Source organism: Pseudopodoces humilis, chromosome 4, assembly GCF_049639895.1.
Source record: "Pseudopodoces humilis isolate 2021_Gansu_Grassland_sample_001 chromosome 4, ASM4963989v1, whole genome shotgun sequence".
In the NCBI taxonomy this organism is placed as follows: domain Eukaryota; kingdom Metazoa; phylum Chordata; class Aves; order Passeriformes; family Paridae; genus Pseudopodoces; species Pseudopodoces humilis.
Genome location: NC_142203.1, coordinates 66,541,524 through 66,568,157, shown reverse-complemented (window position 1 = coordinate 66,568,157; position 26,634 = coordinate 66,541,524). Strand labels below are relative to the sequence as shown.

The following is a 26,634-nucleotide window of genomic DNA, read 5'->3' as shown; positions in this document are numbered from 1 at the left end:
CCTCTGTGATGTTTTGGTTTGTCACGGTCTTTAAGGACTGCTACACCATATTAAAGATTTACTCTCACTCCTTTGTTTGCTATTTTTTTGGCAGTAATTAGATGCTTCATTTGTAGAAGTCCTTAAGAAAAGCCTCTCTGCTGGAGCAGGATTACCTAAGATTTATATCTGTCCTTGTGCAAAGTGCAGAAATCTCCAATGTCTCCACACTAAATCGCAGTCTTAAACTTGGATCCCATCCCGCTTTCCAACCCTTTGATATTTTTCCTTGTGATGCAGGACAAATGCTGTAACCATCTCTGAGAAGTAAAAAGGAATGTCTGACACTCATTTACACCAACCCCAGCAGAGGCAGGGGCCTTTGCATACAATTATGAATGAGACACAAAGTTTGGTTATCATGATACAGTGGAAACAATCCTTGGATTCTTTTAATATGGTCTGAAACACTCTGCATCAGAGAAGCATTTAAAAAAACAAAACAGACGACTGACAAAGTGAGATTTGGTTTCTCTGGAGATGTAAGGAAACTTCCAAAACCTGGAAGAATGTCAACAAAGATAGAATGCATATGGGATTTTGAACCTCCACAACAAAATCAGCAGCAGAAATCTTGTCATGGGAATATAGCATGGGACAGAACTGGAGTTTCAGCTTGCTGATGCCAAATGCATTAAGAAATCCTGTGAAGAGCAAAGACAAAAAATAGGCAGTTTGAAATGCCATTTGCAAGGTACTTGGCTTCTCTGTAATGCAAATAGTCATATAAAATATGTAGGAATGTGGTTTTTTCAGGTTTGAATGGGAAGAGGAAATTGATTTACAAATTCTGACTGGAATAGGAACCTTAGAGCAAGACTAAAGACAAAGCAACTCCCTGCACTCTTGTGTGGAGTGTATAAGGCATGTAGCCTCCTCTTGCTGTGGGAACTGCTTTGACTTTTGTGCTATGACAACATAATCAAGGTGCTCAACAGTGTAACTAAATACTAAGAATTTTGGTCTTTAGTGATCCTCAGATTAGAGTAATTTTCTTCTTGGTTGTTCTTGGGCAACTGGCCTTTCAGGACTTTCAGTGGTGTGCCTTCAAAGAGCCCTTTATATTTGTGGAGGGGTGGAAGTCAGCTTTGTTCAAGGTGTGCTCTCCCTGTTTGTGGTAGTCTGGTGGCTTCACACAGGTGTTCCCATCTCAGTCCTCAAGCTTTCAGGGAAGCCTCTAGGTGCAATGTCTGGATAGAGGATTTTCTCATAAGTGGTGCTGGCTCCCATCTGTATCTATGGGGCCAAGCAGAGAGGAAAATCTTCCTCTTGCTTGTAGAATAATACAGAAAACTTGAGCATGCCCATATGCACAGAATTCCCATGCACCTGTGCAAGAGGGAATAAAGCAGTCCTAACTCAAGGATTAAGCAATAGATGCTACACATAAACAGTACTTATGGTACTGAGACCTGAAATATGACCTGTTAATTCTGGGATAGGCTTTTAACAAAGCTTGGTTCTTTACCTCCAGAGGTTTTGATGTCTGTTTGGTCAGTTGTTTTTCTGCTTGATGAACTTCTCTGTGAGAAGAATCTAAACACTTTTTCATTTTTAAATTTAAAAAAGCATAGATGCCCTGCCATTTCAAGCACAGTATGTTTGTGTAAGGAGTGTGTCATTTTCTTTTGTTGTTTCCTTGGGCTTGTACTTTTAAAATACTTTCAGAATTAAATATGTTATGGAATAATTCTGAGGCTTTGTGGGAAAGCTGCATTAGATCATCAAGCCCACTTCCATGCAACACATAGCTGAGTTTGTCCCTACAGGGAAGATATACAAAATAAACTCGTTTTACATTGGATGTTGGTGAAAAGGAAAAAACCTTTTTTTTCTTCTAGTTAAACCTACATAATCACTTTCATATCAAAGACACTAGCATTTCCATAATAATGTGAGAAAGAGGAAAGAAAAAAGAAAACAATTTTTACTCTTTGTACTTAAGAAGGACTGCATTAATTCCTTTTAGTTCCAGTAGCTACAAACTAGGATGAAAAGTATAACCAGAGGCAGAAAATGTCCTTTCTCTCACAGGGAAAGAACAGTAAACTACATTTCTGTTCTCTCCTAACTGGTACATCTATTCGGCCCCACTAAGGTAAGGCTGCTGTTTAGGGCTGGGTCTCCAGGGTTCATCTGACCTCTGCTGCAAAACCACTGAAGGGTTTAGCAGCAGTAATGCAGACAGCATGACCCCTCCATTGGCTCCTGATTTTTGTTCCTACGGCAGAGGAGGAATATTCAGATTCAAAGGGCAGCCCAGCCTCATGGGCCACTTGAAGCCACAGCAAAGCAGGACACTGTGGTGCAGGAAGAATCATCACAAAGGCAGAATTTCACTGGAGCTTTCCAAGAAATGTCACCTGGGATTGTGAAAAGGTCAAGTTATAAACCGGGGCTCCTTGCAGAAGGATATGCAAAGGTGAGTGCAGACGTAAAAACCATGAGAAAGAAGAATGGTTGTTGGAGGTGGAAGAAATCCATCTTGAAAGAGAAAGTTGAAATAATCTAGATAATTCCCTGCAACTATTACTGGATTTTTTTCCTTCACACTTTGAAAGTTCATTTCAAAGTAAAATAAGTCCCTAGGTAGGCTTTCCTCTCTCTGAAGATTCTGTCTCATTTAAGAGCCTAGTTTGAACAACTCCAGTTGTGAGTTTCTGCAACTTTTAGTGTTTTCCTGTGTTGTCTCCGTCAGGCTCATTGCTGTTGCTATATGAAGAGCATGGAAACCGTAAAGGCAAAAAATTCCCGGCCAAGTTTTCTAAACATACCATATTGTGAAGAGGCATCAATCACCTCCTTTCCATGCTAACAAGTTATTAAAAAAAGAAAGTGCTCTGGTGGAAGCAGATAAAAATGACAGTTTTTAACTGTCTCACTTGTTACCACAGTGATTCTTGCATTTATGGGGGACATCTGCTACAAAGAATGGAAAAAAAATCTTTTACTGTAGGCAAAGAAGAGTCTGGAAACAAAATCATGTCTTAATATCTAAACCTAAATTCTCTTTAAATTGTACGTCAGTGAAAAATAACAGCCAGGATTAGTAAATCAAACTATATTACAACTGAAAATAATAAAACTGGAACAAGTCCAACAGGGGAACTGAAAATGCAGCACTTGGAGCTTATAGAACAGGTTTAGGCTGCTGGAAGGGGTAGCAGGAAATGATTAGCCAACTCAGGAGTGTGATTTCCTTTGCAAATAATTTCTAGGTGGAGATATGGCCAGTGCTTTGTATTCTGCTAAAGGCAGTGGCCAGAAGAGGAGAAAAAAAAAAAAACAAACTAGCCAGGAGCAGCATAAAAAAATTAACTGTGACAAGGGAAGCTAATTAGCAGATGTTATCAAGACTGAGTGATAAGATGTGATTAAAGGCATCTTTAAGCCACTTGCAGGCCTCTCCCTTCTGGAGAAGTGGCTAGGAATACATAGGTGGTTTCATTACATCCTCACTGTGGGCAGCCAATTCCAAGTCAAAACTGAGTGCAACCTCTCACATTTTCCAGGAGAATGAGCAGAGGAGGGTAGTCTCTTGCTCCCCCATCCTCACATCATGCCTGCTGCACAAAGGAATGGAGGGGCACAGGAAGGGTGTCACACAGACAACATGCTAATATTTATATTTTGAGAGAAGCTGCTTGTGTGGGATGTACTTCACAGATTTAGTCCTCTCCATCTAGCTAACAACTGATGTTAGCTTATGCTGAGTATTTAATGAAGCTCTTAAAGAGTTGTGATTGCCCCACAGTAGAAGCACAGGTGGAAAAACATGACTATGGCAGAGTACCATAGCACAGCAAGGACAAAATTTGGAACACAGCTGAGCTCATCCAGCTCCCAGCTTTGTCCTGTGTCTGCAGAGGCTCCAGCCACAAAATTACATAGGAGTGTTTTGAATAAAAGGCAATGCCTGGCCTTTGGAAGGGGACCCAAAAGGGGGCTCAGGAAAGAAGAGATGAAAGGATAGCCTTCCATGTAAGAAGACTAACCTAGAGGGCAGTCAGGTTCTGAGGCATGGATCAGATTGGTTTAATGCATTTAAGCTTGCTGCAACAACACACCCCAAAGCCTTTACCTTGGTCCACAGCTTATATGAAGAGAAATACTTCTCTGGGAAATAGGAAATATTTCCACTTCTCAAGAACTGAACATTTTATGATACTGTAGACAGAAGGTACTATCAGTTATTCATGTGTCATTTTATATGTGAATATCCCGTACAAACATAGCCAAACTCCATCTTTATTATATGTTGGCATTTAGAATGGAAATAAAAACCATACTAGGTCAAACTATGCAAATGCAAGAGGTGATAACTAACATTTTCAGGTTAGTCACACATAACTACACAGACATTTGCTGGTTTTGCTGTAAGTAGGCAAGAGACTTTCTAACAATACTGTACGAATATATTTGGCTTCTTAAAATAAGAGGAATTAAAGATAATTCAATAGAAGATGGAACATGTTTTGTATCTGATGAGCTAGCATTGCAGGGAAAGTTTGATTTTCCTGTTTTTATTGGTTTTGTGCAAATTATGTTCTTATAATTAACTATATTAGATTAACATTTTGGGGTGTGACCTTTTAAGAAAAATAAACAAATAAAATGAACAGTGCTGGCACAATGATGGCTGTTCTCAGACATAAAACACATGCAGAACAAATTGACCAAGGTAAGGACTGCAGATTAGCAGAGGAAAGTATACTTCTGGAGATAATCAAGTGTATTTGTTTAATAACAATACTTGCCACTATTACAATAATGACCTAAAGTTTTGAAGTGGTCATTTCCTCCCTGTACTCTTTGCCACTTCAGAAGGTGTGGATACTGTTGAGAACAGAGAAGGTAAGAGCGATCACAGGGATTAAAGGAGAACCTCTCAGTCAGGGAGCCCAGCTGTGGTCAGTGAAACCAGGAGATGGGAAGCAGCTCTGGCAGGACCCTTGAGGTGGGATGGTAGGCAGAGGCGCACTTAACACGTTAACTCATAGACAAAGTGTGCCAGGTCTTGCATAGATCACCTGATCTTTTTGGTGAGATGTCAAGGTGGTTTGCCATTGGCTTGACAGAAGACTCAAGAAAGGGCGCTCCAGAGGTTCAACTTTGAAAAGTGTTTGGCCTACATGGGAAACAGACTAGAGCACGTCCAGGGAATCAGAACCTTGGTACTGCTACAAAGCCCATTTGTGATTCCCTGACCTCTAAGCTCCTATGTAGCCAAACACTACACCAGTCAATAATATGGATTCTGAACAAGAAGTAGCCCATTTCTCTTTCTTCTCTAACAATCCTTTCTACATAGAGATCTGACCATGGGGCATTTGACATACAGGGAAGCTTTAGGGAGAACCAAAATGCAGGACTTCCCTTATGCACTGAAGTCCTTGTGTTTAAGGACTTGAGATAGGTTTGGCCCCTTCCCCTGTCCCCAGCTTTATCCTTAGGAGATCCCAAAGCACCCAGAGATGGCAGAGACCTGGCATCCTCCTTCAGCCTGGGGGAGACTGAGGGGCGACCTTACTGCAGTTACAACTTCCTCAGAAAGAGGAGGGGGCAGACCCTGATCTCTTCTCTGGGGTGACCAGTGTCAGGGTCTGAGGGAAGGGCCTGAAGTTGTGTTAGGGAAGGTTTAGTCTGGATATCAGGAAAAGGTGCTAGGGCTGGTTGGCAACCACAGGCAACCAGAGGCTGGCTGGGCACTGGAACAGGCTGCCCAGGGCAGTGGACACAGCTCCAAGCCTGACAAAGCTCAAGAAGTGCTTGGACAATGCTCCCAGGCCCATGCTGTGACTCTTGGGGTGTCCTGCGCAGGACCACGAGTCGGACTCCGATGATCCTCGTGGGGCCCTTCCAACTCGGCACGCTCAGTGATTCCCTGGCTCCCCACACGCCTCCAGAGACACACGCCCGCCCCAGAGCCGGCAGGGTGGTCTACTTCCCGCCTCCCGCACCAACACGCTCCCCTCCCCTCCCCTCCTCGTCCCCAACCGGGGCGGGCCGAGCCGCTCTGGGCCGCAGCCCCCGCCGGGGGCGGGCCGAGCCGCTCTGGGGCCCAGCCCCCGCCGTCACGTGGCCGCCGCGCCGCGCCCGCCGCTCCCGCCCCCGAGTGTCCCGGGGCGCTCCGCGCCGCCGCTCCGCCCTTCGGCAGCGCCGCCGGTCGCTGCCTGCGCGGCTCCCGGCAGAGCCGCGCCGGCGTAGCGGGACACGGGCGCTCCGTGAGGTGAGGGCGCGGCGTGGGCGGCGGGCGCGGGTCGGTGCGCGCTCGGCGGCGGGCGCTGTGAATGGGTCTTTGTGTGCGGCGCCCACCTGCTCCCGCCGCCGCCCCCCGGCGCGGGGGGCTCCGGGCGCTTCCTCGGGGGAGCCCGAGCGGGGAAGCCTCTGAGGGGCGCATCAGGAGGGAACTTCTCCCTTCTCTCCGCCGGGCGCTGCCGGAGCGCCCCGTTTGCCTGGTGTGGGGGAGCGGGGAGCAGCGGGGGGACGCAGCCCGTGAGTCGCTGCCGTTTGACTGTTTATTTTCGTTTACTATGTAGTTAATGTTTTGATTGCTTTGTTTTGTTTTGTTTTCCTCTCGAGATGCGTGGCGGGCAGTGACAGCCGCCCGCGGGGGTGAGGGATGGCACCGCCGGTTCCCTGCCCCGCACCCTGCCCGCCCGCAGAGGGGTCTCCGCGGGTCCCTCGGCCCCGAGCCGGGCCGCCCCGGGCTCGGGGGTCCCTGGTAGCGCAGGTCCGCCTGAGCCCCGGCAGCGGCGCTGCCGGTCCCGGGGCGCCCTGATGGGAGTAAATCCTCCCCCGGGGGGACCCTCAGAGACCCTCCGACCAGAAGGGTAGCCCCGAGTGTCCCGGTGCTCTCCCCCGGTGTTTGGTGGGAGCCCGTGGAGGGCAGGGTCGCTGCCGGGCCGCGGATCCCCGATTAAATGCCCCGCCGGTCCCCCCGCCTCGCTGCCGGTCGCGGATCCCCGTACCCCGCGGGCGCGCAGGGGGCTGCGCTATGGCAGCGCAGGCTTAACAGATCCAGGTTTTCTATCGCTGTAAAAAAAAAAAAAAAAAAGTAGTCTGCTTTAGGAATAGCATAGAGTTTAATCGGGAACCTGTGCTTCTAACTTCTCACAGGGCATGCAAAAGATTTATTTTCCTCTTGCACTGCGTTTGGCAGCTCAAGCTTTCTGCAGTCTGCTGTTGCCACTTGTGACATTCTTAACTTTCTCCTTGTGAAAAGAGTATGCTTTAACAGCCTTGCAGAATCTCTAACGAATTCTCCCGTTTGCTTCTGTAATGAGTATGAATGTGCTTACTACAGCACTGATATAAAACACTTCCAGTCTACTGCTACTTTTGTAGAAGCTGTAGTCTCTTTTTTTGGTTTTCTTTTCTTCTCTATCCTAGCAGGTTGCAGATTAGCTGTGCCATTAAAAATAATAATATAATAAAATATAATATAATAATAATAAAAATATCTATATCTATCTATATATCTGTCTTGAGTGCCAAAAATTACATATACTTTGTGTTAGAGAGGTTTTCTGGTGTCCAGGATTAACTAGGAGTGACTGAATTTAGTGAATATCTGTCAATGACCTGCTTGGCTCTTGTCTTGGGACACTCATAGAAAACTGTCAATGAGATTTTATTTACTAATAGAAGAATTGCATAACAGACATATGAACAGAGTGAAAGAGCATTTTGAGTAGAACAGCACATCATATGAGCTCAGGGTTCCCTTGATTTGAAGCCAAGCTCAGTGCCAGTAAGTCACTGAGCAGTAGCAGACACCCATTCTTCCAGTCTCTAAAACTACTGGCCCTCTGCTGTTCTTTTCCCCTTCCAAGAGAGCATCAGCTAGCAAAGTAATAAAAGGCTACATCATTCCCTCTATTTCCCTGAACCAAGAGATAGATGGATAACATCAAGTGAAGAAGAGACTAGATGGGAGGCTGCTCGCCTCATGAAGTGATGTAAACATTTCATCACTTGCTTGCCTCATCTCTTCCTTTTTTTTTTTTTTCATCTGTGTGTTCAGTTTTCCTTCTCCCCTGCTCTGATGACTTCATGCCTTTTTTGAGGGAGAAGCAATGACTGGAGAAACATGAAAGCTAGTTCTTGTGTAAGATGTTGGTAATTCCTAAGTCCTCCTATAACAATACCCTAATCACATTTCTTTTGGGAGCTTATTGTGGTCTAGTTCTTTTTCCACAGGGATAGTGCTTGAAATAAATATAGAGAAAAACAAACAAAAAAAACAAGGGGAATTAGAACAAATAAATTCAAATATTTAGTGCTTTACTTAACAGCAGACATAGTAGAGTACTAAAAATTCCAAGGTAGAAGCACAGCAATCCATAACATCTTCTGGGGTTATAGATTTGAGCAGCTGGCTCCTGCTGTGTTTGTACCTTTGCATGTCTGAGAAGCCTGCCCAGTTGTCAGCATTTTTTGGAGCGGCTGTCTAAGTGCCTGTGGATGCATGCAGGTAATAGCTCTGTATTTGAGCTTGGATTTTGCTTTCAGAGTTGTCAGTCCTGGCTGCTCCTTATATTTAGAGTCATCTGATCATGGGCTCTTATGGTTCATGGGAAGTAATGCTAACAGGTATAATTCTGGTAATATGTTAGAGCAGAGCTTGGCACTGTCCAGCTGCTAGAGACATGCCAGTCTGCTGAACTGTGGGAGCAACTGCAGCTCTCACTGGCACTTTGGACTAGCTGACAGTCCAGTTACTTGCCAAGGACTACAGGAGTGGAAGCGCACAGGAGTGGAAGAATGCACCCTTCCCTCGTGTTGAGGTCCTGAGCAAGATGGCCAGTAACACCCAGAGGTGATGTTGTGATTTGTGTGCTGAGCGTGAGATGGTCATCTCTTAGGGAGAGCCTTATGGTTACTACATTTTCCTGGGAAGATTTAGGTCTTGACAAGTCCTTCCTCTGCAGGCAGAACTTGCATTTTAGATGAATGCTGTAGTAACTTACGTACATTTTCTAAAGCTGTCAAAGTCTTCTTTTGATTTTCTGCCTGAAAGCCATTGCCAGTACTGAAAATACTGTAAAACAAGATGCGCATTTCTTTTTTTTCCCCCTCCCACATGAATCTGTTGAGGGAATGGGTAGAGGAGAGTGAAAGCCAAATTTGTTCATACATTACAACGTGAAAAGAATTTGTATGCTGGTCTGCCTATGACTGTAACTTCAGTAGCTGATGATGTTCTATTTCTTTTCTCATAACTTTTGAGAGGCAGGGAGCTACTGTTAGTTCTTGCAGATGTCAGACTTCCCAAAGGCACTTTGGAACACTTCGAAGTATCTCTGCAGAGTTTTGACATTTGAGTACTTTCTGAGGGCCTTGGTTATAGCTACTTGCTTGAGACACCAGCATATTAACTCTAAGGGATATGTGAAGATTCCTAAGTCTATGAAGGCTGGGAGAAGTGTCTTAAACACTGTATCTTCTTCTCCCTGTATCTTGTATTTATACAGCACTTAGTGCTGCTGCTATCAAATATAAATTTCAAAAACCTGATTAAAATAAGAAAAAAGACACTCGATTGTAATTAAGATCACAGAATCACAGACTGGCTGAGGTTTAAAGGAACCTCTGGAGATCATCTAGTCCAACCCCTCTGCCAAAGCAGGTCCAGCTAGAGCAGGTTGCACAAGATCATGATCAGAAAGGTTTTGAATATTTCCAGAAAAGGAAATTCCACAACCTCTCTGGGCAGCCTGTTCCAGTGCTGTCACCCTCAAAGTAAAGTTCTTCCTCATATTCAGATGGAATTTCCCGTGTTTCAGTTTATGCTTGTTGCCCCTTGTCCTGTCACTGGGCATGCCTGGAAAGTGTCTGGCCCCATCCTCCTGACACACATCTTTAAGATATCTGTAAACATTGATAAGAACCCCTCTCAGTCGTCTCTTCTCCAAGCCAAACAAACTGAGCTTTCTTAGCCTATCCTTGTGAAAGAGGTGCTCCGGTTCCCTAACCATCTGTGTTCCTCCACTGGACCCTCTCCAGAAGTTCCTAGTGTTTCTTGAACTAGGGAGCCGGGAATTGGACACAGCACTCCAGATACGGCCTCAGCAGAGCAGAAGAACCTCCTTCGGTGTGCTGTCCACACTATTCCCAAAGCACCCTGAGATACCATTGGACTTCTTGGCCACAAGGACGTACTGCTTTTTAACTCCAGGTCCTTCTGGACAGAGCTGGATTTCAGCAGACTAACCCCTAACCTGTGCTGGTCCCTGAGCTGCAGCACCCCACTCTTGCCTCTGTTAACTTTTCTCTGCCCAGATTTCTAGCCTGTTCAGATCTCATTGAATGGCAGCATAGATACCATTCCACAAATATAATTTACCAAATGTAGGTGCTAATTTTGCTTACGTCTTGCTAGTTTATAGCATCAAGAGTCTTCCAGAAAAGAAAATATCTGAATTTTTAGTGCTTTTTATTGAAAGTTGGAGGCACATGAAACTCTCAAGTTTTGGATAACGTTAAAAAAGATGCTCAGTTTTCATTAGCTATTTACCCAAGAGCTTGGTAGCTGAGTAGCGAGCTGTGTTATCAGCACAGTCTCTGAAGGTATTTCTAGATTAAAGTAGTTTCCAGTAGGATACTTTTCCAAGATATTTGTGGGAGTGGGGCTTGTCAAGTGTCTTCAGTAAATTGCTTTGATGTTCCTGTCTTTCTAATTCCACCCCTGTTAGGTGACTGCTTTACCTTAGGCTGTTTCAGAATATTAATCCATAAAGTCATGAATATATCTCTTCATAGATTTAACATTGCAACTGTACAGTTTGTCATGTTCGATGTTTCATTCTGAACACCAAATTCAATGGTTGATAACAGAATACTAGGAAGGAAGTGTAAACAAGTACTAGCTGTTGTTATCCATGTGGATTTCTCATTTAAGAACTGACATTTCAGAAGTGGGACTCTAAGGCATTTTTCTCTATCGCTAATTGTAGCTAGATGCTTTATTACCAGCATCATCCAGTTGAACTGAATATTAAATGTAGAAAAGTCTTCAGGACTGCAGCGTATCTTATGTATGATCAAACTAATGCAGGGCCATGCAAGGGGGGGTGTGTGTGCATTTGTTTTAGAGACAGGAAAACTGAAGGCAGAGAAAGAGCATCGGTATGCCCCAGTTCATGCAACAAGTCTTGTCTCTTTTGTTATGCCTGGGTGTGTGTTGATAGATACCTCCAGACAAAAGAACAAGAGTGGGATTGGAATAAAATCATGTAAAATGTAAGGAGTGAACAACAAATTTACTTCGACTTAATTTGAGTTAGAGTTTTGCCCAGAGTCCTGTCTAATATGCCAAGTAAACAAATTAGGGAAATGTCACATTTTTATTTTTCTGTATTCTGCTTCTGATCCTTGTTGGTGCTAACGGTCTTCTGGCTGTCTAGAAGTGCATTTGAATACATTGTTTAAACAAACTGCATGTATCCCCAGATCAACCATCTTGCCTTGATTTATACTGGCTGTACAGCATCCTCAGTGGCTGGTGTGGCTTCAGCTGAATGCATGGAAAGAAAATTCAACGTTTGCAAGTTCTGAATATCAAATGAAGGGTAGAGTTGATACAAAGTGTCCTCGAAAGAGGAGCAATAGCTGTATAATTGTTAGTGTTGCAACATCCATGGCGCTCTAACTTCTGGGCTCAGATGCTTAAATTTGTACAGTTCAGCACATCCTTGCCAGTGATTTGTGAGCAGATAGAGGGAATGCACTAGGTTACCCAAGGCCCTTGCTATCTCTGATGTCTGATTCTGTTTAAAGTGGGATTAACTGTATATAAATCACTCCCACTCTTGTGTAGCGCTTGGGCTTCTCTGTGCATTTTTCAGTGTGTTTTCATTAGTAAGTAATAGTAGATTAACCAAGCCAAGAATTATTTGTCTTTATAGGTAACACTGAGTTTATAAAATTCTGTTCCATTTGACTTTTCCTATGATGGGAGGGTGGGTTACTCAAGATGGAAAAACTGAGTTGTGCTGATAAAGAGTGGGGAAATGTTCCTGTAGCTTTTGGTCTCATCATACATGCTTCTCTGATTTGGCCTGAGAAATGGAAGAATATGCTTAGCTGGATGGAAATAGGAAGTAGTCAGGGGAGGTAGAGTGTTGGGTGGATTTCTTTTTAGGATAGAGGGCTTGCTGCATTTATGTGGGAGCAGCCAAAGAAGCTGAGCAATGGCTAATGCCTCCAGGCAGTACTGTGACTTCGGCAGTGTTAAAGAGCAGCCTGGGCTGGAGCACATGTTCGTGTTGGAGGGTAGGTCGAGGAAGCTCAGGGACGTGAAGCATTTATGAAGTTGGATACTGAAGGTGATCAGCAGAAGGGATGCATTGGAGTTGATGCCTCTGGCTGCTTTGCAGTGCTGGCTGCTGCTAGGTTGTGCTTCTGGGTCAGAGCTGGGCTTGTGGTTTAGAAAGTGATCATCCATGGGTAAATGATGGTGTGCTTTGGGGGAAGATGCTTCTGGGGCCCCTTATTTTCCCCATGAGAGTATGTGTAGTCACACAAATGAGGATGTAAGGGTATAGCAGCAGCAGGAGTACTCTTCCACACTCCAGACCCTTTTTCCATTTCCCCCACATCTTGTGTGTTGCCAGATCTTGCCTAGAGTCTGTAAATCTTTTCTGTAACCTTTCAAGGTTAAAAAATATTTTTGAAGTGGTTTTGGGAGGGAAAGGGGAAATTAATTGAAACATTAGTCATGCTTTGCTGCAAAAGAGCTCTGTGTGAGATGGAAGCTTCTCAGGGTGTTCTGAAAGAGGTGTAAGATTTTTGACACCTTAATTAATTGAATTCAGCACTTACCAGTGAGGAATTACTCATTAGCATGAACACTGTTCATAGTATATGGTTTTACTGTAAACTTCCAGTTTTGCTCAGGGAAACAAAGTCTTTTCCTTGTTGCATCACTGGATTTTGTCCCCTTGAAGGAGTTAATTGTAACATTGTTTGAAAGGCCTTGCTCTGATTTTAATGCAAATTAATGAAAGGGAAAAAAATGTCTGTATTATTGTTTACTGTGGTTTGCACAAATCTCACTATAAATCACTGGGGAAAATTATCTTAATCTGTTTCCTACATTTAAACCTAAAGATTGTATTGTGTATTAAAACAGAGTTGCAATGAAATTATTGAGGCCAAAGATTGCCACCACTTCAATGTTTCTTGTTTTAGCTAGATAGGTTTACCACCTACCTAAAGATGTTTTTTGTGGCTTGTATTCCTCAGGGCTGTTTCTTGATATTAAGCTAAAGGAAGATGAGATAAAGGATAGATTTTTAATTTTGGAGCTAATGGTTAAAAACACGTGATCAGCATTAGCTGTTGAGAATCCCTGGAGTTAAGCACTTATCTGCTGCTAACTTGCTGCAGCTATAAAATGACAATGCTCAATATTTATTACCACATTCGTTCTGAAAATGGAGAAATGCCGTTTAATCTCTATTAATAGAGATTGCTTTTTGTTAATACCTGTGATTCATTGCAGAAATATTGTTTTGAAGTGTCTTGGTGTTCCCTGGTGAATTTCTAGTAGTCACTTCCTATCTTGTAAAACAGGAGAGTAATTTTAATGGCGCTTCCTTTATCCCCCCTCTGGCAAATGAACAGTTATCATAAAGCACTGCCGAATCAGGATGCTGACCTCTTTTTGCATCAATTCCAATAATTACACCCTTTGAGAGGGGAATTCCTCCGTTAAACAGTGACAGCAAAAGGCAGCCCTCCCCACTTCATGCATTTTTATCTCTGCATTTGAAGGATTATGGGCATTATGATGCACAAACTGTAATCTTAATGTTTGTGTTTAACTACATCATATGGAAAAAATACAGATGTGAAAAAACACACTAAGCTTGAGAATGCTGTTCTGGTGTCCTTGAGCATGCCTTTTTAATTAAGCTGAGGATGTGAGTTTCTCATTCAGTGTATAAAGTGTGCTTCTTCCTTTCTCACAAGAGGGAGAGTAATGTATTGGGAGTGCTTGCAAAACTTGTTAATTAGACTCTCCTACAGGTTCCTCAGAGAAGAGGGTCCAGCTTTGCAGCTGCTCTGTGTACCTACAAGGAGTTTTCATCTCCCTCACAGCCTTGTAGTTGAGCACTTTCTCTTCCTTGGGAGCTATGATAAATCTTTTGTCCATAGGAGCCAGAAATGCTGAGGGAGTGGGAAGGGGAAAGACAGCCTACAGCAGACAATTCTTTGGCAATCTGCATGTGAGGAAAGATTTCTTGTTTTCAATTCCCTGTGCACAGGATTTATTTATACTTCATTAACTGGTATAATTAAACATTTAAGTTTTTTATGTCAAAATATATTTAAGTTATAAAACACAAAGTCCTGTTGAGTTTTGGGTTTTGTGGGATATTGTATAATGTTTCACATCTTTAAAGTTTCTTTATATTGTTATTTTTTTCATAGAAGTTTGGGGGTTGTTTGGTTTGGTTTGATTTGGGTTTTTTTAGCTGGTGTGTAAAGAAAGCCAGGTGAGTAATGGTATTTTTCTTGTCTGGCATTTGCAGTTTTCATCATCCTTGATGTTACTAGAGGATAATTTAGGAGATTACTGGGGTCTTGCTGAGGTTCGGGCTCCTTTCCAGTGCAGGTAATGACAGCTGTTGTGCAATTTAAACACGTTCTCAAATGTTTGGGTAGGTGTAGCAGACATCAAGTGACATGCTTCTCTCAGAGCAATCTGAAATAATTCCTTCTTTTTGATTGTTGAGTTATTTTGTTGATTTTTTTTGTTTTTTTTTTTTTTAGGTTTTTTTTTACTATATTACAAGTACTCCATTCCACCTAGGAAAAAGCTAAGAAATTTTCAGCTAGATCAGGGAGTCAAAAGGTTCTGCAAAAACTATTTTCCTTTTTTCTTTTTACCTGCTAAAGAATTAGACAAAATGTGACAAACCCATTCTCCTTGTGATTAAATGCAAGAATTTTGAATGAAACCACTTGTTCATATACCTGAATGCAGTTAGGGATCTGGCATGGCTTGAAAATTACTGCTTAATTAGACTTAGGGTAATTTAATTCAGTTTAATGATTTTTTAACAACTTACAGAATTACACTATCCAGATTACCTTCTGCTGCCTACTGGAGAGGTGCAGCCTGTGGGAAATGTGTTTGTGTGTTTACAGTGTATGGGATTTTTTTGTTTGGGTTTTTTGCTTTTTTTTGAAGAAATGTACTTGAGTTTGTCTTAAATGGCTGTCAGATAAATATGGGTTTGAACTAAATAACATGTTTACTTAGCACTGATTGCTATTCCTGAATGGTAGTTAGGGTTGTATTTTGTAGAAGCATTCATATACGTATATATTCTATTAACAATGTGCTGTGTAGTTGGATTTTTAAAAGTCATAGTGGAGTCATCATGTAGAACACAGCAACTTGCTTTTAATAGTGAGATGTAATTTTTATTCTTTTATTAAACAACTGAATCTCACTTTGTAATCTTCTGTTTCTGAAGAGTTATGTGGAACATAGTGACCCTGCATGACCTATTTGAATTTATGCTTCAATCCCTATTTCAGTTATTTATTTATCTGACTAGACTTGTAAAATTTTTTCTACTTTTTTCCTAGGGTGGAGAGAGGAAGTTTATACAGCTGAACATCCTTAACTTTAAACTGTTCCTTCAGAAAGAATTTGTATAGCAGCTAAAACTTGTAGATGAAAGCAACTAGCTATTTCAGTAAGCATACTGTAAAACTAAAAATGTGGAACATTTTTACCTAGGTGCATTTGCCAATCCAGATGTTGCTCTCTCATTAAGATTTTCTGCTGTGCTCTAGGAAAAAGCACATTGCTGTGCTACTTTAATGTGCTGTTCACTATTATGTTGGATTGGCAACGTGGGGTATCATTGAAACTTTCTGTAGGAAACTGCTCTAGACACTCACTTTCCTCTGTGAGAGTTTGCAGCTTGTCTGTTAGGTTAGTTTTATATGTTTGTTCAACTGCTGCTTTCCTTCATGTGAAAGGGAGGAAGGGGGAACACGACTGTGATAGTGCACTGTCAAGTTACAAGCAGCTAAGGTTCTTGGAAACCCACATACAGTTCCATATGGGGAAGAATCCAAAACAATTCTTCCTGCAATAACCTCTGTCTTGCTCAGGCAATTCTGTCTGCTGTGTCATTTTGAACTCTCCTAGTTATGTGTTTTGCATGCTTGAAGTACAGTTTAGAGTTTGGTCTGTGGTTAGACTTGTACATAGAATAATGTGCACAGAATAAAGTACTTCTGCTACCCAGTGCAGACCTGTGGTGATGGGATGGTGAAGTTTTAATGAATGCTTAATTATGATTTTGCCACTTTACAAATGACTGTCCTGATGGTAATACTAAAATAGGCAGTGGTCAGAGGAATCTGCTCATGTATGAATGCGTTGGCAACCTAAATACGTGGAGATGTAGTTAGTATAACATGATACACGGGTTAGTTTTTGGTAAATGTTTGCTCTGTTGTTCAGTGCTCAGATTTAGGCTTACTTCTAAGTTTAGAGAAAGAGTTAGAAAGTTTCCCTTAGGTGGCTATTAATCTGTTTTAAAGATTGAAGGCTAAATCCTCAGAAGTGATAGAGGTATGCAAATTGAATTGTGAACTTGCCTGCCAGTGAACTGAATGGTATCAAGTTGGAATCTTACTTTCTTTATTTTTTGTTTAGATATTGAAGAAGAATAAAAAGCTCCTCAAAGGTTTGGAAGGTTGAATGTCATCAGCATGAAGAGCTTAAAAGCAAAGTTCAGGAAGAGTGACGTAAGTATTTCTGCTCCCTTTGATTGCTGGTTTTCGTGCTGGAAACAAGTTCTTCACTCCCACCTTGATAAGCCTGTAGGTTAATGAATTACAGAGAAGAAAGCACAAAGGCAACAGCTGAGTACAGTATGGAGTAGGCTGTTCCTATTTGTAGAGCCATTATCTATTATGCAAATTAACAATATTTTACTATCTTGTTCCCCATAGCTGAATCATACACATCTGTGGGGTCTGCAGAACTTCTGTTAGATTGTGCTGGTGCCCAGACTGGAGCTTTGTTCCTGGTTTAGGATTGAGCCTCATAAGGACTTTGCTACCCAATAATATTTCTGTCTAAGCCTAATACCGTTCTTATCAGTGTGGTGTTTGAGCACTTAATGTAATTCTCCCCAGTCTGTGGCAGGGTTCCTTTGTCAGCAAGAATACAGGAACCAGCTGAGCCATTAGGGCAGCTGTGGTTTATCAGTTCTAGTGTGACATGAGGAGTGGATATGAGACTTGAGTGGGGAAGGAAGACATAGATGTAGAGGTTCTCAGGAGAATCTCCAGATCAGCATTTAGAGAGACATTAGGCTGCACATAATCTTGCTTGTTGTGGAAGTATCAGTGGAAAACCAAACTTTGACACATGTAACAAGCAATACTTCCTTGGAGTAGTGGAACTGCTGTAGTCTAGTCCTATTCTTGTCCTTCTGTTCCTACTACTACTACTCATTTCTGGCTTTTGTGTTGCTAGTAATAAATCTGTGAAATAGGTGTGTTTAATTGACTTTCCAAGTATCGTGTGGAATTTGTAAGAAATCTTCATGATCTGTGAAGAGCACAGTGTTTCATTCTTCATCCTAAGTTTTTGTGGCCTTTTGAAAAAAATGATGTATTGTTTGTCATCTCCAGATTTGCATGGGGTCCTGGGGCAGCTGTGTTGGATGAAGGTGCTTAGGTTTGAAAATGGAGCACCTTGAGAAGTTTTGATGTTCAGGAGTAAAGTTACACAGTGCACAGTGTGGGTGTTTTGATGTAAAGATGGTGCTCTCACAGCACACCATTAGAGTAATGTGTCTTTAGCCAGCCTGTAGTGCACATCAGTAGCAGAAGAAGGTAGGGTTGCTGTTGAGGTGTAACCTGCAGATGTGCTGGGTACTGCTCAGAAAGTCTTTTGAGCTGTAGGTTAGCATTAGGTTAGCATTTGTACAGCTGCTGAATTGGTGTCCTTGCAGGAGCAGCACTGATGGATGCTTTGCTCCTTCAGTTTAGCAAGAGGTATTTCTTAAAAGACTGCCTCTATAAACAAGCTAAATACATAAACCAACCTTTGCTTTCTAGACTATCTAGAATATTTCAGAAATATTCTAATTTTGGGTGCAGAGGAAAACAGTTTTGATTATTTAAGCAGTATTTGGTTTCCTTGGTCACTGGACTGAATCAGCCAATGGCAAAGTGTCTTGTGCCACTTCACAACAAATAAAAATTATATCACATGTCTCTGGTGTCCCATCTCACTGACCGTGCCTTTCAGTTTAGAGCTGCAGGAGCAGCAGCAATTGCTATTTTGTGTTCACCCACACCGCTAAAATTTTTAATAGGCATCTGCTTGGGTAATGAGAGCAGTCCATTGGCTAATACACTTGGAAGTTAGGTGTGCCCATATGTGAGGATGACTTCATTCACAATTTTATGCTGCTTGGATGGGCTGCTGATCTAGAGCAAAGGCTAAGCGACATGTGTGATGAAACCAGACCTTGCTGTAGGAGTTCAGCCACTGTCATAAATCACACTGGTTCACTTATTGCTTACTTATCTAGCCCTGATACCTTGTGTGCACCTCTCCCCAGAATCAAGGGCAGTCTGAATGTAATTGCTGTTTTGGTACTAGTGCTGTCTGCTGGCTGGAGACTAGGTTGACCGCAAAGGATTTTTCAGATACCTAAAATTTAGATATGCAGCTCTTAAGAGCACAACAGTCTAAATCCATGAAGTCTGGTTTCCTCTGTTTTGAAGCCAAGCCTTAAGGGCATAATTCAAGGCAACCAAAGGAGCTGTCCTATATTTTGTGCAAGATAAGTGAGGAAAATTATCCTTCTCTTCAGTTTCCAGAAGCTACTCTTAGTTACAGTTTTTGAGGAGGAGAAAAAGGATGTCTTTTTAATGGGAATTGGTTGTATTTATATCTCAGTTTATAAGATGTGGTAACTGCTCTTGGATTGGGGATGAGGGTAAAGTCATAAGAGATGCACTGAGTATTTTTCTCATTCCTCTCTAAAAGAAATCTTTAAGGTACTGTACTTTAGAACTGAAGATGTCTTGGGGTAAAGAGGAATACCCTTGTCTGTAACTTCATTGTTAGAAACATTGCATTAGAAAATAAGCAGTAGGGAGAGTAGGAGGCAAGTGGTCAAGATGTGCACGAGAAACAGGAATTACAAGCACTTCTTTAGCAGTAGGGCTGGTAGCATAGAATGAAGACCATGAAGGAAATTTCACTGACATATTGAAGCTCTCTAGGCTTTTCTGCAGTGGCTGAGTTGAAAATGAGTATAACTGCTGATCTTCAAATATATTTCTTGGTGTCTCTGACAGAGGGCATTGCTTTGGTGCTCAAATGACACCAATCTTGATGCTTGTGAAAAAAATGGCCCTGCTTCCTCTTTTTTCACATGTGCTCTTCTCATTTTGAGGGTATCTGACCCTGCAGTGAGCCAGGTCAAGGACAAGAAGTCAGGGAGAAATACTTTGTGGGGTGAATGTCAGATGGGTAACTCTCTGCTCTGTGCTACTGTAGGGTCAGCCCTGGGAGGAATGGTGGGAGTTGGAGGAACAGCAGGACATCCCTTTCTCCAGTTGTTCCTTGGTTTAGTTCCATTGTCTGATCGCACCCTGAGAACACTGACACAAAAAACACAAGGCTGGGCATGCCAGGAAAGGAGCTGCAGGAATACATAAGTAAATAAGGCTGCTAATTTAAATGTTTAGGAGGCTTGATACAGTCCACAGCTGAGAGATGACAGTATGAGTCTCAGATGGAAGAGAGACTCCTCACTTCATGCTTTTGCTGTATCCCTGTATTTCACCTGATTTACTGTGTGTGAAGCCAGCTCCATTAACTGGAGAATCCTTTGTCCTTGACACACTTAATCGCTGTGAAATCCTTCCTGGGGGTGACTGTTGCCATGTGAACACATGTATTTGGAGAGAAGGAATGAGATTTATCGCTCTGTCACTAATGACTATTGTCAAAGCATGATGTGTAGTCACAGGAGGATGCTTGTAGACTGGGAGTCTGTGAACAGGGTGCCTGGGTGGAAGCAAATGCCAAGACTGGAAGCTAAGCAGTGGATGTGCATGCTTAAAGAATGTGTAGACAACAGAAAGTGCAATCATGTCTTGACAAAGCAACAAGACTCTTCTGTCTGAGAAGCTGTATTTTCTCTACTCTCCTCATCTCTTGCTTCTCATTATCAAACTCAAAAGCTACCATCAAACACATAAAAGCTGACCGCCTAAAAGGAGGACCATTTTAATTGTTGTTAGAGTCTATCACATGTAACACTTGAAAAAGTTGCTATAGTAATACCAGGAACTATCACTTCAGAGATGAATTTGTTTATACACAGTCCATAGTTTATTCACACAATGGAGAATGAATGTTTCTACACAGTAAGACAGAAGTTCTTCATAGTTTCTGCTTAGAAAAGCAGATTTTGAAAAATTGCAATTAAAAATGTAGCTATTGATGTCTTATTACTCCTCTAATATTTAAGATTGGAGTGTTTTCTGTAGTAACTAGTCAATTTGAGCCTGACTTCAAAGGTGTCTCGAATCTTAAACAGTGGCAAAGTAGATTTTCAAATGTGTGAAGATTAAGCCTGTCTAAACATGTTTTGCCTGTTTCTTAAATATGACAAGATGCTTGTCACCATTTTCAGGCACCTACACATATTTAAGTGTCGAGCTCTTTGATACTAGGATGATGTAAGTGTGTAAGTGGTTTGTTCAGGTAGATTGGCTTTTAACCATGTTCTTGTTTACTCTAGAAAAGGTATATTGTGTGAAGGCTCTGATGGTTTGGATTGTTTTCACTATCTTAAGTCTATTGGCAGAAACTGAAAAGTTTTAGCATCCTTTTCTTTAAGTATTGAAGATCATCTGAAAAACATATACTGCAATTTGACCAAGACAAATTTTCTCCTAATTGCTATCTTGTTGAATGGGCAAGAAGATTATAATTGGGATTTGTTTCCAAATATCCTCAACACTGATTAATTAAAATAATGGAGTGTATTTTAGAATTGAAAATTGACTGTGCAGTTCAGCAGAAAAGGTACATATTGTCAGAAGCAGAGCCAAGACAGGCTGGGATTCCCCAATGCTACTTACCAGCATTAACTTCTGATATTTCTAGAAAGGCCTATTTGTTGTACTATTTCATGGGCATTGAGAAGTTTGCAGTTCTAATGAAAATTTCTGCTTTTTGGCCTTTGCTGTAATCATTGTTCCATAAATCTCAAAATGATAAGGCAGTTAGGTATGTTGTAGTGTAAAATCTCAGTCTTCATCTAGACACTGTGCTCATTAAGGCTTTTCATTTCTTTTTAGTGCCAAATGTTTGAAGTAGTGAATTTACATTTAGCAGTTTTTAAATTATGAAAAGCTAAGCTACTTGGGGGTTTGGATGGAAAGATTGCTGGGATACATTAAATTAAACTCAGTGTTCTCATGTGTTCTGGGCTGAATGTGTGGGAGAGCAAAACTTGGTTAGGCAACTTTAAGAGTAAAAAAGCAGGATCTCCTGCAAACAGCCCTTAAATTTCTCTGTCCACTAAAAGCTACAATTAACCTAAAAAGGAATGTGGGGTTGAAATTTGCAGTATCTGCTTTATACATAGATACTTTCTTTCAGAGTAAATGTGACAAAGGAACACCACATACAAAGTTCTGTCTGGCAAAAAAAGTGTAATGGCAGTGTTGTATGACCAATGTACATAATTATTCAGAAAATGAACTACTGAGGCTCGCTTTTATTTCAGTATCCTGCTTTTGTTGTGTGTTGGATTGAACTAGCCTGAAAGACATCATTATGACTGTTACTTTTGCTCAGTTTACTGTGTTCTTCAGTAGTAATCCTTGATTCTAAGATACAGTGTGTGAAGGAAGGCTTGATCTCCGGACCGGACAGATTGCCCTCAACCAGGTCTTCTTGGGAATGGAAAACCACTCCATGTTCTGCTATTTGGCTTCATGCCTCCAGTTCTGGACAGCCCTGCTCTACTCAGCTTGCTCTGCTTTGTTCAGGAAAGAAATTAAACATGTTCTGAGTATATTAGAGTAAGACCTGCTGCTGGTTTCAGTCAGTTGAGGGTGAACCTCTTTCCATCAGGTAGTGTATTTTCTTTATTGTCGATAGGAATGTCCTTAGAGTACATATGAAATTATTTTATTCAGGTGAACTGTAATTCTGGTATGTAGGAGCCCTCTGTGAAGGGGCCAATATCAGCCCAAAAGTTATGTAGCATCTCTTTTAATGGTGAAAAGAAAATGTAATGGAGAAGACAAGCAAACACTGGAAAGTAAGGGTATGGGAAAACAGAAGGGGAGCAAGAAGATCTGACAAAGAGGAGAAAGGAGGGACAGTTGAAGGGTCAGAGTTACTGTTTTGATGACTGTTCTTGTGAGAAGAAGCAACTCAGCTGCTGCGGGTTGCCTGTTGATCATATGTCTCTGGATGGGAAAGTACAAAAAGTGTTTAAGGCTAAATAACTTGCAGATACTCTGTAAACAACCTGCAGCATCTCCAAATGTTTGAGACAGAAAGGCGAGGGAATTGGTTAAATGAGAGCTGTGCTGTGGTGTTTGGAATTACAGTAGACATACCTGGGTTGGAGTTGGTTTACTTTGAATAAACACATGGTTATTTCCTTAAACAGGATTATGAAATGGGAGTGAGTAGGAAAAAGAAAAGCAAATTGGCATAAAAAACTGGAGAAAACTAGTATTTTTGAATCTGTCGATAACAAGAAAGGAATCTTTTTGTGTAGAAACATTTCTTTTGTGTCCCCTTAAAGAGAGCACAAAATTTCAAAGCCTTCCAACTTTGGAAGAGTTGGGGAAAAAAGCATTTGCAATTTCTTCATTTATTTGTTTATCTTTAGTTAGATTTAAATGTAAAGCAAAATAAATTAAAAAATTATAAATGAGCAGTCTGTGTGTCCTTAATGTGGTACACTATATCCCCTCTTCCTTTTTGGCACTGCTTGTGCCTTATTTGATATGAAGTTGTCTGTTTAAACTCATGTGAAGGAGAGCATTTTAAGGAATGGCCTAATCTTTGTGTTTGAAGGCTTTTGTCTTGCCTTTTGTTGCTAGTAAAGACAGTTTGCTGTGAGTATCTGCTGTAATATTATCTAGTGAATATAACACCCACACACTTCAGATTTGAGCCTTTTCGTTCTGTGTTTATTTTTTGGTAGACTGAATGATACAAGCAGACAGCAAATGCTAAGGAGTGAGTCAGACTGAGAGAGGTGTATTAAAGACCTTATTCCAGCAGTGTGTTCCAGTGCTATTCTTCAAGAAGCTGTTCTGATTGTGTGCAGTCCAGGCCAAAATCCAGCCTTAGAGGCATATCAAGCCCTTTTTTGCTTCCTTGCACATTGCCACACCTGAGGTGTGCTGAATATATGTCTCATACATGTTCTGAATATCTGTGAAGCTAAAGCATAAAGTAGAACCATTGTGTCAGTGGCCATTCTTCCCAGGAAATGGGAAGCGTGGACTTGTGTAGATGCTCTGACATCTGAAAACTGTTTAATGAGCTATTTTGCCTACTTCAAGACCTAAAAGATCTGGACAAAGCTACAGCCTTAAGCTTTTGAAAGTACTGTTAAACTTGAGCTGGCAAAAGCCATCACAGTGGAATGTCTTTTAACTACAGCTTCAAAATATCTTAATTTCTTTGACTCACAGTTTGCATCCACATTTATTGTTCCCACAGGTTCTATCTCTCCCTGTATTTAGGTTGTTATGTGGACTCTATATTTACTTTGAAGTATTTTGAGGTAGAAAATGCTCTTATTCCACATGACACTAGTTCTGCTTCCTACTATTTGGATTTTTGCATTTGTATAATTAGCAAAACATAATCTGAAACCAGCTAAATTTACTCCTGTAGAGTTGTATGAGGACTCTCATTCCCCAGATACGCTGCATTTGTCTCAGATGAAATACGCAGCTAACTGTCCAGAACACTTGCATTGACTTGATTACAATGATAGAAGCAAAGGTATTTTAATAACTTTGCAAATGATGTGGTTGCTGATGCGTATGAATGTGCCTGACATACCTGTGTGGCTCAGTTCATGGGTGCATACCTCTTCTCTTTCATCTTTGCTTCTTTGCTGTGTGTGGTGGAAACTTCTTAGCAATCTTGCCAGCTTGGGTAACCCGTCTGCTTATCCAGAGCCTGAAACAGGGCCCTTTGAAGTCAGGAGAAAGACTTTGGTCTGCTTGGATGAGCACTGAATCAAGGACGAAAACCAAAATGCTGGCTCCATGGACGCATATGGCGGGCTCCAGTAAGGGATGAATTTCCCCTCAATGTAGCATTGAAATACACTTGCATATTGAAGATGGTCAGATTGGCAGGTTGTCCAACAGTGGCTTCTTTTTGGGGTCTAGAGGTTGAGTTTTGTTCTGTTCCTCCAGCTTTTTTTTTTTTTTCCTTTGGGGCATGTTTGCTTATGGCATGATGACAGGAGCAATGGCAACCCATTACATCTAGTTTCAGTCTACCCTCTTTTAGTTTAAAACCATTACCCTTTGTCTTATTGCCACAGGTCTGGAGAAAAGTATGAAAAGGCCACAGTAAACTATTCTGGAGCCTTCTCCAGGCTGAGCAACCCCATCTCTCTCAGCACCTCAAAGGAGAGGTGCTCCAATCCTTTGATCTCCAGCAGGTCCCTGTCCCTCCTGTGCAGGGACCCCAGCTCTGGATGCTCCAGCTGGGTCTCAGCAGAGCAGAGCAGAGGGGCAGAATCCCCTCCCTCCCCTGCTGCCCACGGGGCTCTGGATGCAGCCCAGGACACGTTTGGCTCTCTGGGCTGTGAGTGCCATGGCCGGGCCATGTCCAGCCTCTCACCCACCAGCACCCCCAGGTCCTTCTGGGCAGGGCTGCTCTGGGTCTGTTCATGCCCAGCCTGTGCTGATACCGGGGGCTGCTCTCACCCAGGTGCAGCACCAGCACTTGGCCTTGTTCAACCTCATGAAGGACCATGGACCTGCTTCTTGAGCTTTTCCAGGTCCCTCTGAATGGCATCAGGTCATACACACCTCTTGGCATGGTGTCATCTGTAAATTTGCTGAGAGTGCACTGGATCACACTGGCTGTGTCACAAATGGAGACATTGAGCAGTCCTGGTCCTGGTACAGAGCCCTGAAGGACACCACTCATCACTGATCTCCATCTGGACATTGACATTGATGACTGCCTCCTGGATGTGGCCATTCTGCCAATTCCTTACCCACCAAACAGTCCTCCAGAGCCATGTGTCTCTGGTTTAGAGAGCAGCATTTTGGGAGAGGCCATGTGTTGATGACATTATTTCTATGTGCGTATCAGGGGAAGAGGCAGAGCACTTTTCTTTAATTCCTTCGCTAGCTAAGGGAACCTGAGCAATATACGACATGCTTATGCCTTACGTTGTTGAGAAAGACTACGAGTTCAAACTGTCTTAGAGCGTGTTATTGGCACAGTAACAGCATACTTAAGGATGGGATTCTTGTGGATTTCATTTTGACCACCCAGTTGTATTCCTGTCCCACTTGGTACAAACGGCCTGTTGCTGTCTAATTTTGCTAGATTTGTCTCACAGCTTTCTCCAGTCCTGTGTTCAAAGTGTGATAAATGCAGCAGGCAGCAGGTGTGCATCCCTGCAGCCCTGGTGTTGCAGATAGGGCTGTGCATGTGAAGTGTTGCAGCACAAGAAGCTGCCCTAGGCTTCATGTTGGGCAGCAGTTTTTTTCCAGTAGTGAATACCACTTCTTAATGCATATGTTGTTTGCTTGTAAACTTGGAGTTGCTCAGTGTGTTTTGGTTTTGTTTCTCATAGTGTAGGTTCCTTGTGTGCAAGCCAGGTCTCGCTTCAGCTGGATTGCTGTGCTGGTTATTTAGCATGTTGTGCACTCAAGAGGAAGGTTGTGTTTCCATGTGTTTGTGAGGAATGTTAGCTCAGATTAATGTCACAGGAAAAAGTTCCTGAAAATTTCCAGTGGTGATGCACTGCAGCTATCTCCATTTACTTAGATGATGGTAAGATGCATGAGATCAGATGTAGGTTGTTGGCTTTTCATGTTTGTGAGTAATTTTGCTTTCCTTAGAGGATCATTTTGGGAAAATAAATGTAATTTATGTTAATTTATATTGTTTTCTAAATTGTAATACAGTGGATGGGGCAGGACAAACATTGTCCCAGTGTGTGGGAAAAATATGCTATATGGTTATATATGGCTATAGGTAAGTTTCTTCTGTTGACCACTGGTTTCTGTTAAATTGCTTGGGATTTTGGGATAATGCATGGTATGTTTTTTTCTCATTTGTATGTGTGATGCTTGCTCAGTCACTACACATGAGGTGGTCAACACCAAAGTTTCTTTATTATTTTCTTCTTTTAATTTAGTCTTGCTGGGCGAGCATGAGACACGCTTCTGGTCATAGAAGCTCCTGTCTAGACTCTTCTCATTCACTGTATCTTTGCATAGCTTTGGGCCAACGAGCAACTATGGTTGCTGTTTCACCTTGTAAAATACTCAGTAGCTGTGTCA

The 26,634-nt window shown here is 42.0% G+C and overlaps 1 protein-coding gene across 3 annotated transcripts in view; it reads left to right on the top strand.

The window, feature by feature from the left end:
- Nucleotides 1-6,160: 6,160 nt before the first annotated feature.
- Nucleotides 6,161-26,634, top strand: part of RAI14 (retinoic acid induced 14) — an 88,084-nt gene continuing 67,610 nt past the window's right edge. For 2 of the 3 annotated variants that reach the window (XM_014256957.2, XM_014256955.2), the window contains exons 1-2: nt 6,161-6,268; nt 16,730-16,821. In XM_014256957.2, coding sequence (XP_014112432.1) covers nt 16,786-16,821 — 36 coding nt within the window. In that variant the 5' untranslated portion in view covers nt 6,161-6,268; nt 16,730-16,785. Of the gene's footprint in view, nt 6,269-14,579; nt 14,663-16,729; nt 16,822-26,634 lie in introns of all 3 variants that reach the window. The other variant, XM_014256956.2, reaches the window with a different exon arrangement.